This window comes from Bombus vancouverensis, chromosome 8, assembly GCF_051014615.1.
Source record: "Bombus vancouverensis nearcticus chromosome 8, iyBomVanc1_principal, whole genome shotgun sequence".
NCBI classification, from domain to species: Eukaryota; Metazoa; Arthropoda; class Insecta; order Hymenoptera; family Apidae; genus Bombus; species Bombus vancouverensis.
The window spans coordinates 9,231,080-9,249,436 of record NC_134918.1 but is presented as its reverse complement, the minus strand read 5'-3'; the positions used below and the strand labels follow the sequence as shown (position 1 = coordinate 9,249,436).

Below are 18,357 nucleotides of genomic sequence, written 5' to 3'. Positions count from 1 at the left end.
ATCGAAGAAAATCAACGGAAATGAAAATGGAAACGAACAGAAAGAAAAAAGAGAGACGATAACCGGTTCTAAGTATTATTTCGATCGCGAGAAATCTTTTCTTTCTTTTTTTCCACACATTGATTTTTACATTATTTGAATTATTAATCGCGATTTATAAGTACGAAACGAAAAGGACATATTATGTATCTTTATCTATTTTGCTACTGCAAAGTTCCCGAAAAGTGAGCCCGACCGACCTCGTGTGCTAACTGCATCGCAGTCGAGACATTTATCGCTCTGCCATTGGCTCTCATTATTCATCTCTTAGCCAGTTAATTCTTTTTTTCTTTCGTGTGTTCATTATGTGAACGATAATCACGGTTGTTGGGGCAGGACGTCAACTGTACGCAGGCACGACTGGATTCAAAAAGCGTTAGAGATCGAACCTCTCTACATTTCGATCGTTATTCACCCGTACTATCATCCAGCTGCTTAATTAAACAAATAATTTAATTTTCTGGATAAGGAATTTCAAGTAAAATTTGTTATCTCGATCGTTCACTAAAGAATAAGCCTTCCGCTTATACGACTTTAGCTATTCTGTCTCTATGTTTCTTGTATCTTCGCTTCGTGCTGGCTTCAGCCTACGTATTGTTTCAAAGACCATTTGAAAGAAAGTTGAAGCACGTGGCAAGTGGTCTTGAGCGGCCAATTAATTTTGAGCGAACAATAGGAAGAATGTAGTGTGTTCTAAAAAAGAAGATCCAAAACTTTAAAACTTTTCATGCTATGTATATGCGTTAAATTTTTTAAGATATTTAGTTTTTTTATTGTCACATTTAATATTTTTATTATGTTAGCTATGTAATAAATTTTCAGATGAACAGAAAAGCAGAAAAATATAATTTTAATGAAGTTCGATACATCGATACATTAATTCTAACTTCAGAAACAGGACAGGAGCGGAAATAAAAACTCTAAAATTTTCTTGATAATTCTACCGTTAAATGGACACAGATCACAGTTTTTTCATTTTATTCGCTTTTCTAATTTGCTTAAATCCTTCTTAATTCCAAATATTCTTCTTGGATGCGTCAATGCACCGTGTTTATTTTTGAATTGAATAAAAAAGTTGTTTTTCCAATACAAAAAGATAACAGCTGGATGTAGAAGCACGTACCGAGAGTAAAACACGTTCGAACTCCAATCCAAGTTTCTACGAAGCGAAAGAGATCGCGCCGTAAATTCGAGATCATAGTACGAGCTTGCTCGAGACTTGGTCTGATCACCGAGCGTCCCGTTCTACTGAAGGGGACAGACGGCGGCCGCCTCGAGTCGGATAACGACGCGGCTGTGACACGATTATTTAAAATGCAACAATTATAATATCTTACGACATTACATAAAATAAACAGCAGATGAAAACTAAAATAAAACAGAGAGAACAAAAAACGTCAAAGGTAAAGAAACAAATATTACAAAAAATCGAGAAAACAGGAGATAAAAATTGGAATAAGACGAAACCATGTGTATAATACGTACTAGTAAACGAAAATGACCAAAAAAAAAAAAAAAAATTAAAAAACGAAGAAGATCCAACACATCCGTTACCAACACATTAATTGACGTAATAATTACCGTACACGAACTGTCATGCCATTAAAATCAGATTTATAATAAATATAAGTAATATATATATACATATATATATATATTATATGTATGTATATTGTATACTTCTCTATAGCCAAACGTTCCGAACCGAACAACATAACAATTAAACGAAAAGAATGTTTGTTGTAAACAGAGAATAATAATAATATATATTTTGGTTACACGTAGTGGACGTACGTAACAACGTATATATTTATATATATAAACACAGACGGTATATATATATATAATATATACATATAGATGTATTATATGTATTACAGACCAGCCATGCTAAGGGCAACACTGAGTAAAGTCCAACTAAACGAGGGTAAATCAAATGTAACAATAATAAGCTGCAAAGAGCCACAACAATGAGAAACAATGCGAGCATTAGAGCTTAGCTGCGCCGCTCACTATGCCAGCCAGCCAGCTCGTGTTCAACACTTGTCACCCTTTCCTTTCTCTCTACCCAATAAATCCAAAAATTATTATATATTCAAATTGCTAGTGTACACAGAAAAGATGAATTACCCGAGTACAAATTGGAAGATAAAACAACTAAAAAGAAATACGTCAAAAATAGTAGTACATTCAATAACGACAGTACATTCTGTAAAAAGTATCTGTAAACTACGATACTACTATAGTTTTTATTCTCTATTCTACTTTTTTTATTTCTTTTTCTTTTTCCTTTTTTAATTTTGTGTTTCCACATTTTTGGATTATTTCACACAACTTTTTCGGGCAACGAGGAGAGTTGGCTGAGCATAGCGAGGGCCAGCTACGCCCATAGGTTTAAGTCGGGACTGACCACTGTTTAAGAAGAAGTGTTGCAGTAGAAGGGAGGCGATAGGCTTGACTAGAGATTAACATAAGTGGGTTCTTGCTGAGGCGAGGAGGCATTGGAGGCAGTGTTGGTGTTTGGAGGGGCAGACGCTGCCCCTACTGTCCCTCCACCGCCTCCAGCCCCGACCCCTGCCCCCGCGCTACTTCCCACACCGTGATGGATTATGCTCGCGTGGATGCCCATCCCCGCTCCATGCTCCACTGGGCTGCCAAAACCAACCACCAGCCATTAAAGGGGCGCTCGTCGTCGCATCGACGTTATCACTTTAATCCCACCTTAATCCCACACCGTATCGTCGTCACCCACACGCATCGGCCCGAGTCCGTCGACACGCGAGAAACCTGTCTGCGCGAGCGGACTCGCGGCTTACTCGCTCTTTTTTCTTTTTCTTTTTCTGTTCTTTTCTCTTTTTTTTTCTTTTTTTCCGTTCTTTTAACCCTGTTTTTCCTCGCGATTTACACGCTTTTCCGTTTTATACGCTTGTACGATTAATTATCAAACTATTGGACCGCGAATAACACGATGGATGATCGGACGATTGTTTCCTGTTCGAGGTACCAGAATTCTTGTAACTTTTTGATGTACTTTGGTATTTGTTTATTGGCGAATTTGGTAAATTTAAAGCGATAAATTACTGATAAATTCGTATAAAGTTGGATTACTTTGGCGCCTCGAGGGATAATCATCCGTAAAGAATGGAATATTCGTCTGACGCGAAACGAGGCGAACGTGTCAGCGATTCTGGTCTATCTGATCAGAAAATATGTCTCCCAAGTTGGTCCATGCTTATGAAGCTTCCACTAGGCCGCCACTGTGTCGAAGATGCTCTCGACGATGTACTCTATAGGTATGTGTGTTAAAAATATTTTGTGGTTTGATAGCTACAGTGGAGACGAACAATACCATGATCGAATGGAATGTCCGAGAGCCAAGTGCTGTTTGACAAAACTACAATTTTTATTTCATTTCTATACGTCTGTTATAATATGAAGATGATACAGGAAAAACATGACAAGCCCAAATTTGCTTGATTCTATATTTCTTTACCAAGTTTTATACAAAACCAACGATATAATTGATGTTATAGCCAGACTGGATTTTTTTGCATCTATAGGAAATTTGGAGGTGGAAAAATGCGTAGAAAGCACATGGTATACAGAATCGTATAAAATATCTAAACTATAGTATCCGTTACGATATCTGGTAGAGAAAATCTTTCTGTTTCTTTAATTATACTCGTAAAAAATATGAATTTACAGTCCAGTTATAACTATCCGTGTGTTTAAAATATACGCAAGAAGTACAAACTAAAAATTACATTTACACAAATGGTTACTCTTACAAAACCAGGAAAATATCTGACGTATCATGTTTTCCCTTTTGATGTTTATATAATTTTTGATTGAACACGATTTGATCAGCATGAGGAAAAATTGCAACTGCAATCGTAAAAAACAGTGGTTGGGATTCGTCATCGCCCCTTTAATGAGGTCCATGAGATTCACAAACCCAGCCGGCAGTTGGGGCGTTTGGGCGCACTGTGCGATTACGTACAGTGAGAACGGAAGTTATAGTGGCGCTAAAACGGGTGGCTCGTGATGCCGCAATAAACTACAGTGTGGTATCTAGTAGAGATATTTACAAGCAAAGTACAAGTGGACGACGTCGATTTTCGAATCGATCCAGCAGCGTGCGAGAAAAACATTTCTTTCTTTTTCTCTTTTTTTTTTCATCTTTATACGCCTTTTCAATCTCTTCGATTCTTCTCTATACTCTATCATCATTATAAATTTCTCTTTCTTTTTGGAAGACACATTTTCTGACGGTCGCTTTTAGTTCGTTCTCTTTTTCTCTTTGCATTCTTTCCTTTTATCTCACCGAGAAAATGACGGACAAGCTAGATTTTCATCGCGAGGACTCGAATACTTATTTTTCATCTGATTCGTACCTCAAGTGATCAGAGTCGCATCACTTTCGTTTTCTTTTTTGAAATTTTATATTCGCGGCGAAACTTGGACTTTTTTTATTCTGATTATTTTCATCTTTTCTTTTTTCAAGTTCCACGATAACATGTGGATGACGGAACGGAGTAGAAGACGATAACAGTAAGAAGTGGTGATAATCGAGAGATACTAGTTTTCGTGCCCGGGTTGCAAGTCTCGAACGGCGAACGTGATGGCCCGCGATTTGTCAACTTGTATTTTACATCTTTTCCCGGCTACTCCGTGCTACCTGCACGAGTATCTTCTATCTTCGAACCTCAACGTCTCATCTAATTTCTCCAATTATTATTTTTTACGAATTAATTTGATGCCTTTTAAAATAAATCTCAATTTACAGAATATACGAGCAAAAGGTAATTGAAAATTTCATATAAAATGTCATTGGAATTGGAATTTTCATAGAACTTCATATACCAAACATCTTCGGATTAAAGATATTTCAATTTAAAATACTCGCTTGAAATAGATATTATAAATTCAAAGGTACCGAATTCATTTACATATCTAATCGTTCTTAAATAAGATTCATTTTACGCCGTTGTAGAAATGTCATACAACGGTATCACGAATATTTGAATAATTTTCGAAAACGACTTGAAAGAAGATGTATCGGAAATTTCTCAAAACATTCCACGGAAGATACTCGTGCACGGTAGCCAAGTATTTCGTCGTATCGTTCACCATCATTCACCGCATAGAAAGAAAAGTAACTTCCTCTAGTGTTCACACTACTATGAAACCGAGATGTGAGACTTCTAGTTCCTTCTCAACACTTCTCAAGATCGAATACGTATGTACACACGACCGGAACAGCGTGCGCAGCTTGTCGACATGACGTTATATAAATTCTCCTCTCAAGAAGCAACGAGTTCAAAACCCTCTACACGATGCACACGTACCTGCACGGCTTGCACCACTGGCTTTGCTGGTCTAATCCGTACCTGGCGCGACACTTCTTCATGTTGTTACCTAGAAAATGCGAAACGTGCACCGATTAGCTGACTGTACAGCATCTTCGGCTGTGAACAAGGGCTGGGGTGGCGTTTATTCCTTATTTTTCTTTTCTTTCTTGTTTTCTTTTCTTTTCTATGTCACGTATAACATACATATATATATATATATATATACATATAAATATATATATATATATATATATAAAAAGAGAGAGAGAGAGACAGAGAGAGAGAGATGGATCATCGAATTTCCCTCGTTTTATCGAACGGATGACGGTAATTGACAGAACGATCGTCTACAATCGTTTTGCGAATTAATTGTAAGACAATTTTCAAGAGCAAAGAGTTTGCTTGATTGGAAAAAATTGAAAAATTAGCAACGGTCATTCTCGTAATTCTACGAATATTGTACGTAATATTCTCTTTGCAAAGTGCGAAATGGCTCGTTACCGATGCAACGATGTAAACTTGTTGAGAATACGGAACGAATTCAACGTTTGTCAACTAGTCATGCGTGCAACAGAACGATCGCGACCAATTGAGCTTTACTCGTTCGAAGTTTCGTGACTTTCTGCAGAATCGAGAGAAAGTCGAGGTTACTTAGAATCGGAAGGTGATTTGAAATTGCGAGTTCAAGCTCAAATGGTCCAGAAATTTGACAATATACCAGTGAGGCAGGACCTTCCCGGAAGACATTAATATTTTTTGATATTATTGTTGATTTATGCATACTGCTATTCATAAGTCACCAGACACTTGATAGGCTGATTAATAAATTACTAGAATGAGAGGTGAATTCTGAATGGACTGAGAATCACAGTGACGTAGTTCGTTACCATTTCTCGTAACACAGTATTTTGTATTTATGGTTATAAAATGTTGAACGCACTGTTTGAAATTCTGAAGACGTGTCTCGGTATTGGAAATTCTAATGAAATATTTTAATTCTTTGCTGATTATGAAATTAAGCGGACGATGTTTTTGAAATAATTCAAATTCTTCAGACTCTGTCTTGCGTCATTATGATTCTCAGTCTATCGATTATTAGTCGTTTACAATAAAAGATCTACTATGTTTCTAAGATCTTAAGAATAGACAAATCTCCGGTGACTCATATGCGTTGATTCTCGATCTACACGAGAAATCTTGAATTACTTCAACTTCGAACATTGTAGTCTTCGAAGAAGGACTCTGCGAATCGATAAAAAAAAATTGAAAAAAAAATAAAAAAGAGATATTTTGTCAAGCTGAGTAAAAATAGCATGCAGCGTAAAAACGTTAAAAACGGCGTAAAAAACACGATCAAAGATCATATCTACTCAATTAATGTCGTGATATCTGTATTAAAACGCAAGCTCTAGACAATAAATATTAAAGATGAATGTAAAAAACGAAGTTTAAGAAAAAAATTAGAAAATATATGAAAAAAAAGATAAAGAAAAAACGTTCGAGCGCTTGAACGTCGTGAACGAAACAACTCGTATGTAAGGGTCGAGAATAATTGAGTGATTGCTTAGAGGTGACCATAGAAAGAATCAAAACGAAGAAAAAAAAGGCGGGCAATGGGTCAACGAAGTACAATCTTAATACAAAAAAAAAAAGAAAAAAGAGATTAAAATTAGAGAAAAAATTAACAGGGGTCGACAGGCAATGTTGAAACGATCAAAGGTGATGGCGAGCGAAAAAAATGAAGAAGGGGTAAAGGTGTGAATCGAAACTAGCGTATCAAAGATGAAAAAGTAACGGAGAAGGGAAGGAAGAAGAAGAAGAAGAAGAAGAAGAAAAGTGAGAACTGTGGAAGAAAAAGAAGAAAAAGAAGATATACAGGAAAAAGACAAGAGCGCAAGAAAGAGGGTAGAGGCGGAAGAAAAGGAAGGAGAAAGAAGTGGAAGAAAAATAAAAAAAGAAAAGAAAGAAAAAAGATAGGTGAACACAGAGAGACTGAGTGAAAATTAAAAACGCTTAGGATTGTCTGATTGCGGAGTATAGGTCCCTGTAAAAATGCAAGATGGCCAGCGTCCCCAAAGTTGTATACGTAATTAATAATTAATAAATGCTGTGTCATGTGCGTGTACGTGTGTACTGAATGCGCTCGTGTCCCATTTACTTTTTCGTTCCCGTTATATACTTGACAGAGCAATATATATAATGGAAATCTGTCGAACACCATGTTGGCACGCACGTGCGCATGCGTACGTGCACGCCCGCTCGCGCGAGTGTTGATCATTCATTACTATATATTCTTTTTTTTTTTATATTTTTCTCGAACATTATATATTTTCTCTTATTATTCTCTTTCTTTTTGCATCTTTTTTTTTTCTAATTCTCTTCCATCTATTTTTGTATGTATATATAATTTTTTTTCTCTATATGTTTCGTTCGTTATTTAAGACAAAAAGGAACTAAAAAATATATTACGAAAGACCATATACAATAATAGATATAAGTTACATATACATATATATGTATATATGAAGGTATATATGCGTGTGCATGTATATAATATAGTAATAATTATAATTAATATATAATCGTATATATATATACATATATGTAGAATATGTATTATATATAATATATATATATATCGACCCAAAACCCCAAGACGGGGGGAAAACATGCAACATAATGTAGTGTAGCAATAAGAATGTATATAATAATTATATAATAGTATAATGTAATAATGAGGGGGTGGGGGGCTGTTGAAAAAGGGGAGGGGGAATATATTTCAATAAATTTCTGTAGCTGTGTTGGTAGTATGTAGTAAGTAGTAAGTAATAGTAGTAATAGTAGTAAGTAGTAGTAGTTGTAGTTGTTGTTGCTGTTCGTGGGGCGGGGGGAGCTTGTAAGAATGTGTGGAGTGAGGCATGTGGGTACCTCCAGGATCACTGTTTGTGTCTTGTTTGCGCTTCCTCTTCTTAGTTCGGTTGGTATTTGCGCGGGAAGACCAGTCAGGGTACAGCTGCATGTGCAACTGTCTCTCCCGTCGCGCCAACTCATAATACTTGGCCTGTTCCTCTCGCCCTAGCGCGTGCCACTACCGAGAGAGAACCAAACACTATTTGTAATTGTGCATGAACCGTGGGCTAAACAATTATTTTTAATCAAGAAGAAAAAAAAAGAGATTCACTAATGCTACTACCGCCACCCTAATTTGCATCTTTCGTTTGTATTTTTTTTCCTTTTTTGTTTAAACTGTTCGCTTATATGTCTTTTGCATCATTTCTTTTAGTGAAATAATAAAAAATCTCGTTTATCTCGTTCGTATGCGCTTTGTATATAGTATATTACGTATGCTCGTTCGACGCATCGTCGCCATTATTTTGCTCGAGCATAGATTCAGTAACACTGGGGTCCCTACTTTCCGTTTAAAGTGCTAGAAGAACAGCCTAGATTCTCCCCTCCCCCTCGCTTGTATCGCTACTCATCGTATCGTTACTTTTAGCGTGAAGAACTTTGACGATACAGGGTGTCTGATAGAGAGAATCGCCGATACGGCGAATACGGTGGATTTGTTCGCGAGTACACGCGGGTCCAGCGAAACTGAGGATTCTTGGCTGGTCTATACACTGAAAAAGTGCCACTATATATATAATCACACGTTACACTACACGAGCATAACTACTCAAAGCAATAAACACACGAAACAATTCTTATCTTAAAAAGAAATTGTAATTTCCTTTCCGCTTTCAAAGCGAAACCATTCCTCCTTTAGAACTAGACATTTCAAGCTCACTTCTTTCCCTTTTTCCAGTGTATTCATATCCTCCTCCACTCAACGTCCTTCAGAGGAGTCGATAGAAAGGATATTACGATCACAAAACGTGTTCACTTACCGTTCACGATCGTAGAAAAAAAAAAATTTCAAATCGTTCGAAAGAATAGTAGAGAGATAAATAGTTGAAAGGACGTCGAGGATCAGCATAGAGTTCTCGCTGGACCAAAAATTCACTCTTATCGCAACACGTCTCGATGGGCCAATAAGGAAAACACTGCGGTCCCGTTCGAAATGATCGTGAAGAGAAAATCGATCGAGAATCGGATTCCTCCCCGGGGCTCTACCAGACATCCCATACCTAAGGCTCCTCGCATCATCATCGTACGTCATCGCTCTCGTTCGAATTAATCACAGTCGATCTATGTTCGTTCGTTCAACGACATTTCTTCCATCTATATTTTTTTCCATTTTTTTTCTCACATTCTTTTTTTCTTTTGTCTCTCCGTGAACGGATACCGCTTTAGGGAGTTTGGCCAGATACACAAAAAAAAAGAATCTGCGTTAATGATCGGTCGCATGCCGCGAGACTCCGTTCTTTCCCTGTTTGCTGCGCCGCCGCGCATACAATTGATTCGGCCGCATATGAATCCGCCAAGAAAAATTCCGCCCCCCAACAGACAATCCAATGTGAACCCAATAATATGCAATATATAATCGAGTCGAAAAAAAAAGAACGGATAACACGTGTACGTAGGCGCGTGCACGCGGATTCCGGCGCGCGGATTCACGCGAGCGCGTGCACGCGTATACGTGGCGCCGTGTGTTTGTTCGACAGGGCTCCGCTCGGTATTCCATTTGAACACAATGAGAAAAACAAAAAAGTCCGCACGAGTCGAAGAGTGAAAAATGTTAAGACGGAATATAAAAAATAAAAATGAATGAACGAAAAATCGGAGAATTGAAAAAAAAGTAAAAAAAAAAAAAACTATATATATATATGTATATAACAAAGAGAACAAACAAGAGGAACATAAACGAAACAAATACAAAAAAAAAATGGACACTTAAAGAACAAGAACGATAGACCGGAAAAAATTCGAAAAATAATGTAGAATATATGTTCGTTAGAATAAAAAAATATTAAAAAAAAAAAAAAGAAGATAATAACCAGAATGAAACTTTGCACAAGAGACTTTGATCGTTTCAATGTCAACCAGTAATAGATAATCTATATGAATTATTATTATTATTATATCATTATCATTATTATTATTATTATTATTATATTATGATTATTATTATTATTATAATGAATTATTAAGGGCCTGCTGTTCTAGCACTGGAAAGTGGTACCTCCGGTGGGATCTGCGGACCGTTCTTTCTTCCTCTTCTTCTTCTTGCTGCCGTATCCGTAGTTATCCCTGGCACTCCAGCCGGGGTATCGTTGCTGATGGAGATGGCGCTCCTGCCTGGCCGCCTCATAATACCGCGCCTGCTCCTCCCGGCTTAGCGAGTGCCACTGCGTGTCATACCCCCAAAATTCAGATTCACAGATTCACAGTCTCACAGTATCTATCCGTGCACCGTGTGTCCCTTTTATTTTTTTTTTTTCATTATTCACGTCCCTTTTTTTCCACGTGTATATTTTTTACGATAAGTTTTTTTTTAAAGGAAATTTATTATCGTATTACTGTATTTTTCTTTTGTTATTATTACTCTTTAGCGACTCGTTTTTACCCTCACAGAGTGGATACACACACCAAGAGAGAAGTGTACATATTTACTTTTTTCTTTATTCGTTATGGTGCCGACCCAATTTCTGTTTGGAACCCATCCCCTAAGAAACTACCCCCTCTTTACATCGACGAGACACTTCCTTAGATCCCACCTACGATGCTCTTTTTCTCTATTCTATATTCTAATCTAGCTATCTAGTCGTACTGAGATTACTAGCAGATACGGTTAGTGCTTTGATACTTTTTTTTTTTTATCAATCTCGCGGATCCAACGAAAGAGTTAACAAAACGCATGCAACTTTTTATTTTCTTTCCTTTTTTTTTGTTTGTGCTTTTCGATCGTCCTTCGAGACACCTTCTGTGGTTTCGGGTGCTCTGTGGATTCTGATCGTCTCGTGCTCCATCAAGTCAAGATTTTACTTCCAGATCAATATTACCGATTTCGTTGCTCCAATTTACACGTAAACTTCAATCCTCCCTCGATAATACTCAACGTGATTTTTTCATTTTTATGGCACTTAGTTTCTATCGAATTCTCACAAAAGCTTTGCGACATTTGTCCTCTATTAAATCCTTTTAATCTATAATCTATGGATAACAATCGTTTGGAAGAAATATGGAAGAAAATCTTGACTTTGATGCGCTTCTGCTTTACATCAGGGCTCGTTCGAATACATTTCTGAATGTTTTCCATTGCTACTAACGATACAGGAAGGTGTTTCAGCAACTAACTATTCTGAAAGTTTTCTTACATGTAGATCGTTTTTTCGTAGTCTTGAAATGAAAAAAAGAAGAAGGAAACTTGTATGCAAAATATTTCATCATAGTTAACAGCAATTTAAATAGAACTTACACAAAATGTGACGTAATTCGTGGTATAATCAAGTTTCCGTAATGTAAAATAAATCAAAATGATCGAATAGCTTTTTGTCACGCTGTCAATTGGAAGTACGTGCTCATGTATGATACTTTCAGTAACCTGAGTAATTAATGATACTCTTTTGTGTCAAATATTTCCTCTGACAGATTAAATATTGTTACACTCTCGAAATTTATTACACAGGCAATATAATCCACAAATTAATCCACAAATAATGCATCGTTTGAAATCTTTATACGAAAGAGTCAATTATCAGTTTCGACTGATTACGTTTTAATATTTAAAAAGCTAAATAGGCAGAATATCGCAAAGTGACCTATCAACAAATTACTGCTAATAGTATTCCAATTATAATTATCGCGTTATTATTACTATATTTAACAGCATTAGTAACTGTATCATTTATCGCTTATCGCTTTCCACTGTCAGTTTCCTACAAGACAGAGCTTCGCACTTCGAAAAGCTATTTTTCCATTTCAACTTATTTTACCCTCGTGTCACGAATCATGGTCCATCCTATACAGGAACAACCGTGATTCTAACTAGAACTGAAAGAAAAGGAATATCAAACAGACATAGATTTCATAAAAATTTCTTAGTGAACTCAAAAATCGTACAAACCCTGATGCAACAGTTTCTTCGATACTATACAAACACTTATCAACGAAAGTATAGTTCCATACTACTCACTCGTCTTCCCAATATTTGGTTGATCGCGGCGCTCTCTTTTAAGGTACACTCCGCCACGACCTTCGCCCTCATCTCCTTCATGTACAGCATGAACGCGTTCAAAGGCTTTTTTATATGGGGTTTCTTTTTATCTGTCAAACATCATCGACGGGTATGAGAGGTGGCCTCTACAGTGTGAAAATCAACGGTAAACTGATCACAGAAGCCCAGATCCGTTAAACGAGCCCTTACCTTGATTATTCTGTTGCCCTGTGTCCTGTGCTTTCGCGTTATCCGCCGGTAACGACGTGGAATTCTTCTGTTCTACCGTAGACCTATCAACAGAATACCAAAAAATTACGTTACTATCGATTTGTATCGACACGATTCCCGAACAAACTAAATTTCTTATCCTGTTATTCATTTAACGCTTATTCATACACGCAATTTTAGCTTTTTACGGGAAATAGCCATCATTGTGTCACGTTTATAGTACTATAGATATACGAATCTATTAAAATTCATAAATTAAAATTTCAAATTCGTAAACTTATTCAAATTTATGCAATTTCTTTTCTTTTATTTTCTGAACCGTTCATCTTGAACTTTTATTTATCTTATTACGCTAACGGGGGGTTGAACGAGGAAATGTTAGAAATTTCCATCGTTCCAAGATCATTATCATCGTTCAAAATCCCTTTCCATCCAGTAAACAAACTAAATTCCTCGTTTCTCTCTGCCCCATTTGGATATCAATCTACAAGCAATTTGTATTTCATCAAACATCCCCATCGTTACCGTTTGAAGTAAGGCTGCTTCGAGTCGCGGTTCAGGGGTTGTTGGTCGGGTTTCGTGCAGGATAGGGGAAAGGTCGGCGTGGAGTTCTGGGAATTGCACAGTTGCTCCGTGAGATTCGTCGTAGGCCCATCAAAATACGGCTGGGCGGGCAAGGTCAACGGGTTCCTGGGGAAGTTCTGCGGCAGTGGCCAGTTCATCTGTTGCCACATACGATGTCTGGCCTCGACCATTGCCAGCAGCTGCATGAAGTTGTGCTGGGCACCGTATGGAGGCGGTGTCACGCTCCTTGGCAGGCTCATGTTCGACATCTGCATCAGGCTGCTCATGTAGAGTGCCGTAAGGATTTTGTGATCGGCCGTGGGTAAGCCCGCCTCGCCAGCCTTCATCGCGTCCTGGAGTATCGTCATGTTTTCCTCGATCGTTTTGCTTGGATCAGGATTGTTACACTTCTCCTCGTCGATCCTGTTGATCGATGCCTCGCTGCTACCTTCCTCGATCGTCACGTTGGTCGCTGGCCCGCTCTCAGTGTTGTCGTCCTTCTTTATCACCAGGTTCAATGGCTCCAGACACTCGGGCTCCATCGCACTCGTGGGTCCCCGTTTATACCCACCGGCACGCTCGAAACTGATCCATCGAACCGCGATACACCGCGTGTGACAACCTCTACTCTGTTTTATTCTCCTTTTTCTATTTCCCCCCGTTTTACGTTCTAGTCTTTCGTTTTTCGTGTTATTCTATTCTAATCTATTTAGTCGCGTGCCAAGTATCCCGTACACGTGAACGTTCATCACGCAGTGATCGACACTGCGGTTCGAGCAACGTCTTATCATCCTTCCGCTGGCCGATTCGTCAGTGTTGCAAGCATCGTCGTAGGAGCACGTTGCCTCGCGTATCCTAACAGGATCGAGAAACTCGAGAACATCGGTATTCACGCAGCCCCTCGTTGCTTTACACTCCACCACGCTCCTAGTCTTCGCGTCTTCGTGTTCTATCATCGTATCGCACGTCGGCGAATAATTTCGACGGAACAGTCCTTGTTGTAAACAGCACACATACACGCACAACATTTACCCCCAAAACGTCTACACCGACATGAACGGCGCCTGGTTCGAGACGACGACACCGGTAGTGACCGCGTCAACCCGGAAGCAGTCGAACAAGCACTGTTCACGCCACGTCTTACTCATCGTCGTCTGCGCGTCGCGTATCGTCCATCTGAATCGCTCCATATCGTCGTGCGGATGGCATTCAAACATTCATGAGCGTCGAATCGCAGGGTAAAATGTCTCCAGGGGCGGCATCTCGTGCACGGGCCCTCCGCCGTCGGTATATATCCTCGTCTCTCTTGCTCTTTGGTCCTCTCGGTTCTCACCAGCTCCGAAAAAGAAGAGGCAGAGAAGAGAACAAAACCTCCTCTCGACGATTCTTTTCGTTTCTCTCTGTCCAAAAAGACCTTACTCCCTGGACACGATATTTTCCTTCCTTCGGCTTGCCTCCTCCTTTCGGACACACGCGCGCGGTTATATCGTCTCTCCCTTTTACTGGCACGACTTTATATTCCACACGGAACGAGCACACGGCAGTGTTACAAAAATATGATAGAAGAAAAATAAGAAGAGAATCTGTCTCGTCTTTCTATATGTTTGGTATGCTGTTGGTTGGTACTACCGTCTGTTTCCGCGTCGTGCCTCTTTTCCACCACCCTGTGTTATCCCGCATCCAGCGAAAATGCGTCGTTCCTGGCGTCGGTGGAATCACCGAGCGGTGTTACGACGATTGATTATCCGCGAGTGCGGAAGGGGCGGCGGGGTGGAGGGCTGCACCGTGGGGCCATCATCGCGATTCATGGCTCCGCAGCAACGACACCCTACCATCCGCCGATGTATAATTCGCGCGTGGGGGGTGAAGATTGCATTCTCTCCGCTTTCCCTGCGTGATGCCTTTTTTTGGCGGGCTGCGTGGCGCTACCATCGGCACCCTCACACCCCCGCCGCGACTCTCTCTGCCTGGGACCACCACCACCACCACCACCACCACCACCACCACACGGAACGATATATGCCACCTGCACAGGGACAGTTTCTCTTTAGTCTCCACGGATCAGCTGCTTTTATTATATATCTTCGTTATCGATCTGTCTCTTTCTTTCTTTATATATGTATATATATATTCCCTTTTTTATTCGAAAAGAAAATGCAAGCGCCAAGAGGAAACCTTCGACATCTGCTCTTGCGATCCTGACACGTGAGTCTGATCGATCCGTGACCTCGTCTCACTCCCGCGTAGATATTCCAACGTGAAGCATCCAGTTTAAGCGGAGCCCGAGAGCACGTGTATTACAGTGTATTTCTTTCGCAGGTCTCTTCCTTCCGGATCACGATCATCTACAGACGTTAGAAATTTAGTGCTATCAAATGAACGGTTGATTTTCAATCACGTGACACGTGGCTGGATCGAAGGTCAAAATGGAAGACAAGAGAGCACGCGAGGTTCACGAGGCGGCTCGTAAAAGTCCGTCGCGGCGTCCCGACGCTTCGGCGGCACGCGACGCTCCCCTCTTCAACAACGGCCCTCGTCGTCCAGCAGCAGCTGCCAGCTGATCACACGGCGTGTCTCGTGTACGGTCTTGTACACGCGTGCCTCGAATGTAGGAAGCGCGACCATGCGGCTTTGTATACGATGCTCGGGCCAGGCGATCGGCCGGGTACTAATGCAAATTAGAAATCTGTTTAAGAGGGTAATGATCAATACATAACCGGCGGCGGCGGCGGCGGCGGCGGTGCTGGCGGCGCCAGCAGGCGCAGACGCTGTGCGAAGAGAGTCATTCAATAAGTGTTATACGTCGCTCGACGGTGAAGGGGGAACGACTGTACGAGGGGTTGAACACCCCGTGACGTGCTACCCCCTATGGTCGTCAGTGAAACTATCCGTCAACCCGTGATACACTGCCAGTCGACGCTTCTTTATCAACGGACGGGCCGAACTAAGCGTTTTCCTTTATCGATGGCAGGATATCAAATCGTACCTGATAAAGAGCAACCATATATATATATATATCCACGTTTTTCAGTTTATGTCCAGATAGACATCTATCTGACGTAAATCGGTCAAGTGTCTTCCTTTATCGATAAAAGGATATAAAGTAATATCCGATGGAAAGGAACCATCGATTATATCCATGTTTGTAAGTTTACGTGCAGGTTGATTTATCCGGTGCGTATCGGTGAAAGTGTCTTTCTTTATCGATAAAAGGGTATGATATGGTTGATGATAAAAGGGAAACGTTATATATTTACGTTTTTACGTTTATGTTCGAATATAGTGTTTCTCTTCATCTATTTACGAAGAGTCTTCTTTATTGATAAAAGGATATGAAATAGTAGCTGATAAAAGGTAACGATCGTGTATTTATGTCTCTTCATTGACGTTCGTTTGTAGCGTACCTTTTGTTTTTATCCACCGATGAAACGTTTTTCTTTATCAATGGAGGGAGATTAAATAGTTAGCAACCGATGAAGGGAAACCACATCACATATTTACGTTGATTCGATTATCGATTTAGCGTTTTCCTCTACCAATATTTTACGTCTGTTTTACGTTCATGTTCATTTTCGTTATCTATCACCATCGATGACAAGGACAATGAAAGATCCTTGTAGGTAAATGTTTCGTTCGAGGATTCGTTTTATCATCGTACACAGAGGATATCGTCCAGAGATATTGGTTTTTGGTTCAGTGGAACGAAAAAGAGAGATAGTCCCCTGGTTTAGTTTCACCCTTCTGGCGTATCCATCGTGCATCCAGTAAATTATCGACTGGCCTCGGTAATGCTTCCCCCGACTGCGATATTTACCAGCGAATGCGATCAAAGCATCAGGCTTGTAGAAAGCCGTGTTATACCTTTGACAAGCTGCTCTTTGCAATATATCGATGTATCTACGCTTCTTCTCGTTTTTTCCCTCGAAACTTTCTCTCGTAAATTTCATACCAACTCCGATCGTTCCAAACAACCGAATGGTTACTCCACTCGAATTACGATACTTGATACGTTACAAGTATACTCTGATTTGTTTTCAATTATTGAAATTATTAGGATGGAAGATTACGCACGATACGAAAAAGGTATAAAAAACGTGCGAAGTACGGTGCTTTCTATAATACTTGGTAGGTAAAACGATTTTCTACCGAGGTTCTATTTTTTCCTTTTCTTTCCTTTTTTTCATTGTACTCTCAAAACTATGAAATTGCATAAATATTCGCAGTTTAATTGTCAGTATCGATTAGAACTACTCCAAGGTTTAATCCGATGGAATATCTTTCCGATCAGTAGACGGTAACGGCGAACTGTTTGACTGTGTCAATTGTAGGGAAGGATCGATATTTATGTTCTGCTATACGTTATGAATGGGGAAAAGGAATAGGGAAAAGGTTATTGAAGGAGACAATATCGTTTGATTCGGTGGAATGGACGTAGGTGTCGCTGAAATATCGATAGGAACGAACCTGTGATTGTGATCCAGGGTGGAATGATCCGTTTTCGGCGCCGAGGATACCAGTGCGTGGGACGCCAACGCGTGTGCGTGCGGACTAAGTCCAGGGTGCGGGGGCATCAGACCCGTCGGCGAAAACCGGTAGAGATCACTGAAAAAAGTTGCAGAAAATTTCGTTATTTTTGCCACGCTGGAGAATTATCGAATGATTATTACGATGTCGCAGTAATAATTAGACTACGAATGCTCATGCGAATTTACACTCCCACGAGCACAACTAATTGAACTTTTCTGAACTTAACGAAACTTAAATTTTCGAATATTTTATTCATTCTTTGGATATCTTGTACAGTTTTCTATGTGTATATTCTCGATATTTTTGTATCAGGTTGTCGCAAAAGTTTCTTTCGTTTCATAAGGAAATAATAGATGCGTGACATTTTTTGTTTCATATTACTTTATTGAATCATGTATGATCCAATAGAATCATAAAACGGAAGAAACTTTCGAACCTTGAAACTTTTCCATTTTGTTCCACTGGATCATACATAATTCAATAAAATAATACGAAACAAAAAATATTCCGCATCCATTAATTGCTTAAAAAACGAAAGAAGCTTTTGGA

At 39.5% G+C, this 18,357-nt stretch overlaps 2 protein-coding genes across 4 annotated transcripts in view; both read right to left on the bottom strand.

Moving 5' to 3' along the window:
- Nucleotides 1–18,357, bottom strand: part of LOC117162770 (protein pangolin, isoforms A/H/I/S) — a 283,283-nt gene that overhangs the window by 7,566 nt on the left and 257,360 nt on the right. For 2 of the 3 annotated variants that reach the window (XM_076620447.1, XM_076620449.1), the window contains 5 exons: nucleotides 17,746–17,883; nucleotides 12,697–12,779; nucleotides 12,466–12,596; nucleotides 10,513–10,678; nucleotides 5,388–5,457 (listed from right to left, as the gene is read on the bottom strand). In XM_076620447.1, coding sequence (XP_076476562.1) covers nucleotides 5,388–5,457; nucleotides 10,513–10,678; nucleotides 12,466–12,596; nucleotides 12,697–12,779; nucleotides 17,746–17,883 — 588 coding nt within the window. Of the gene's footprint in view, nucleotides 1–5,387; nucleotides 5,458–8,318; nucleotides 8,479–10,512; nucleotides 10,679–12,465; nucleotides 12,597–12,696; nucleotides 12,780–17,745; nucleotides 17,884–18,357 lie in introns of all 3 variants that reach the window. The other variant, XM_076620448.1, reaches the window with a different exon arrangement.
- LOC143303093 (uncharacterized) lies at nucleotides 13,239–15,241 on the bottom strand. The gene has a single exon (XM_076621108.1). The coding sequence runs from the start codon at nucleotides 13,821–13,823 to the stop codon at nucleotides 13,239–13,241; it is 585 nt and encodes a 194-aa protein (XP_076477223.1). The 5' UTR covers nucleotides 13,824–15,241.

What these genes read in the sequence shown, in the direction of transcription:
- LOC143303093 (XM_076621108.1), bottom strand. Translation starts at nt 13,823, where the DNA reads ATGGAGCCCGAGTGTCTGGAGCCATTGAACCTGGTGATAAAGAAGGAC.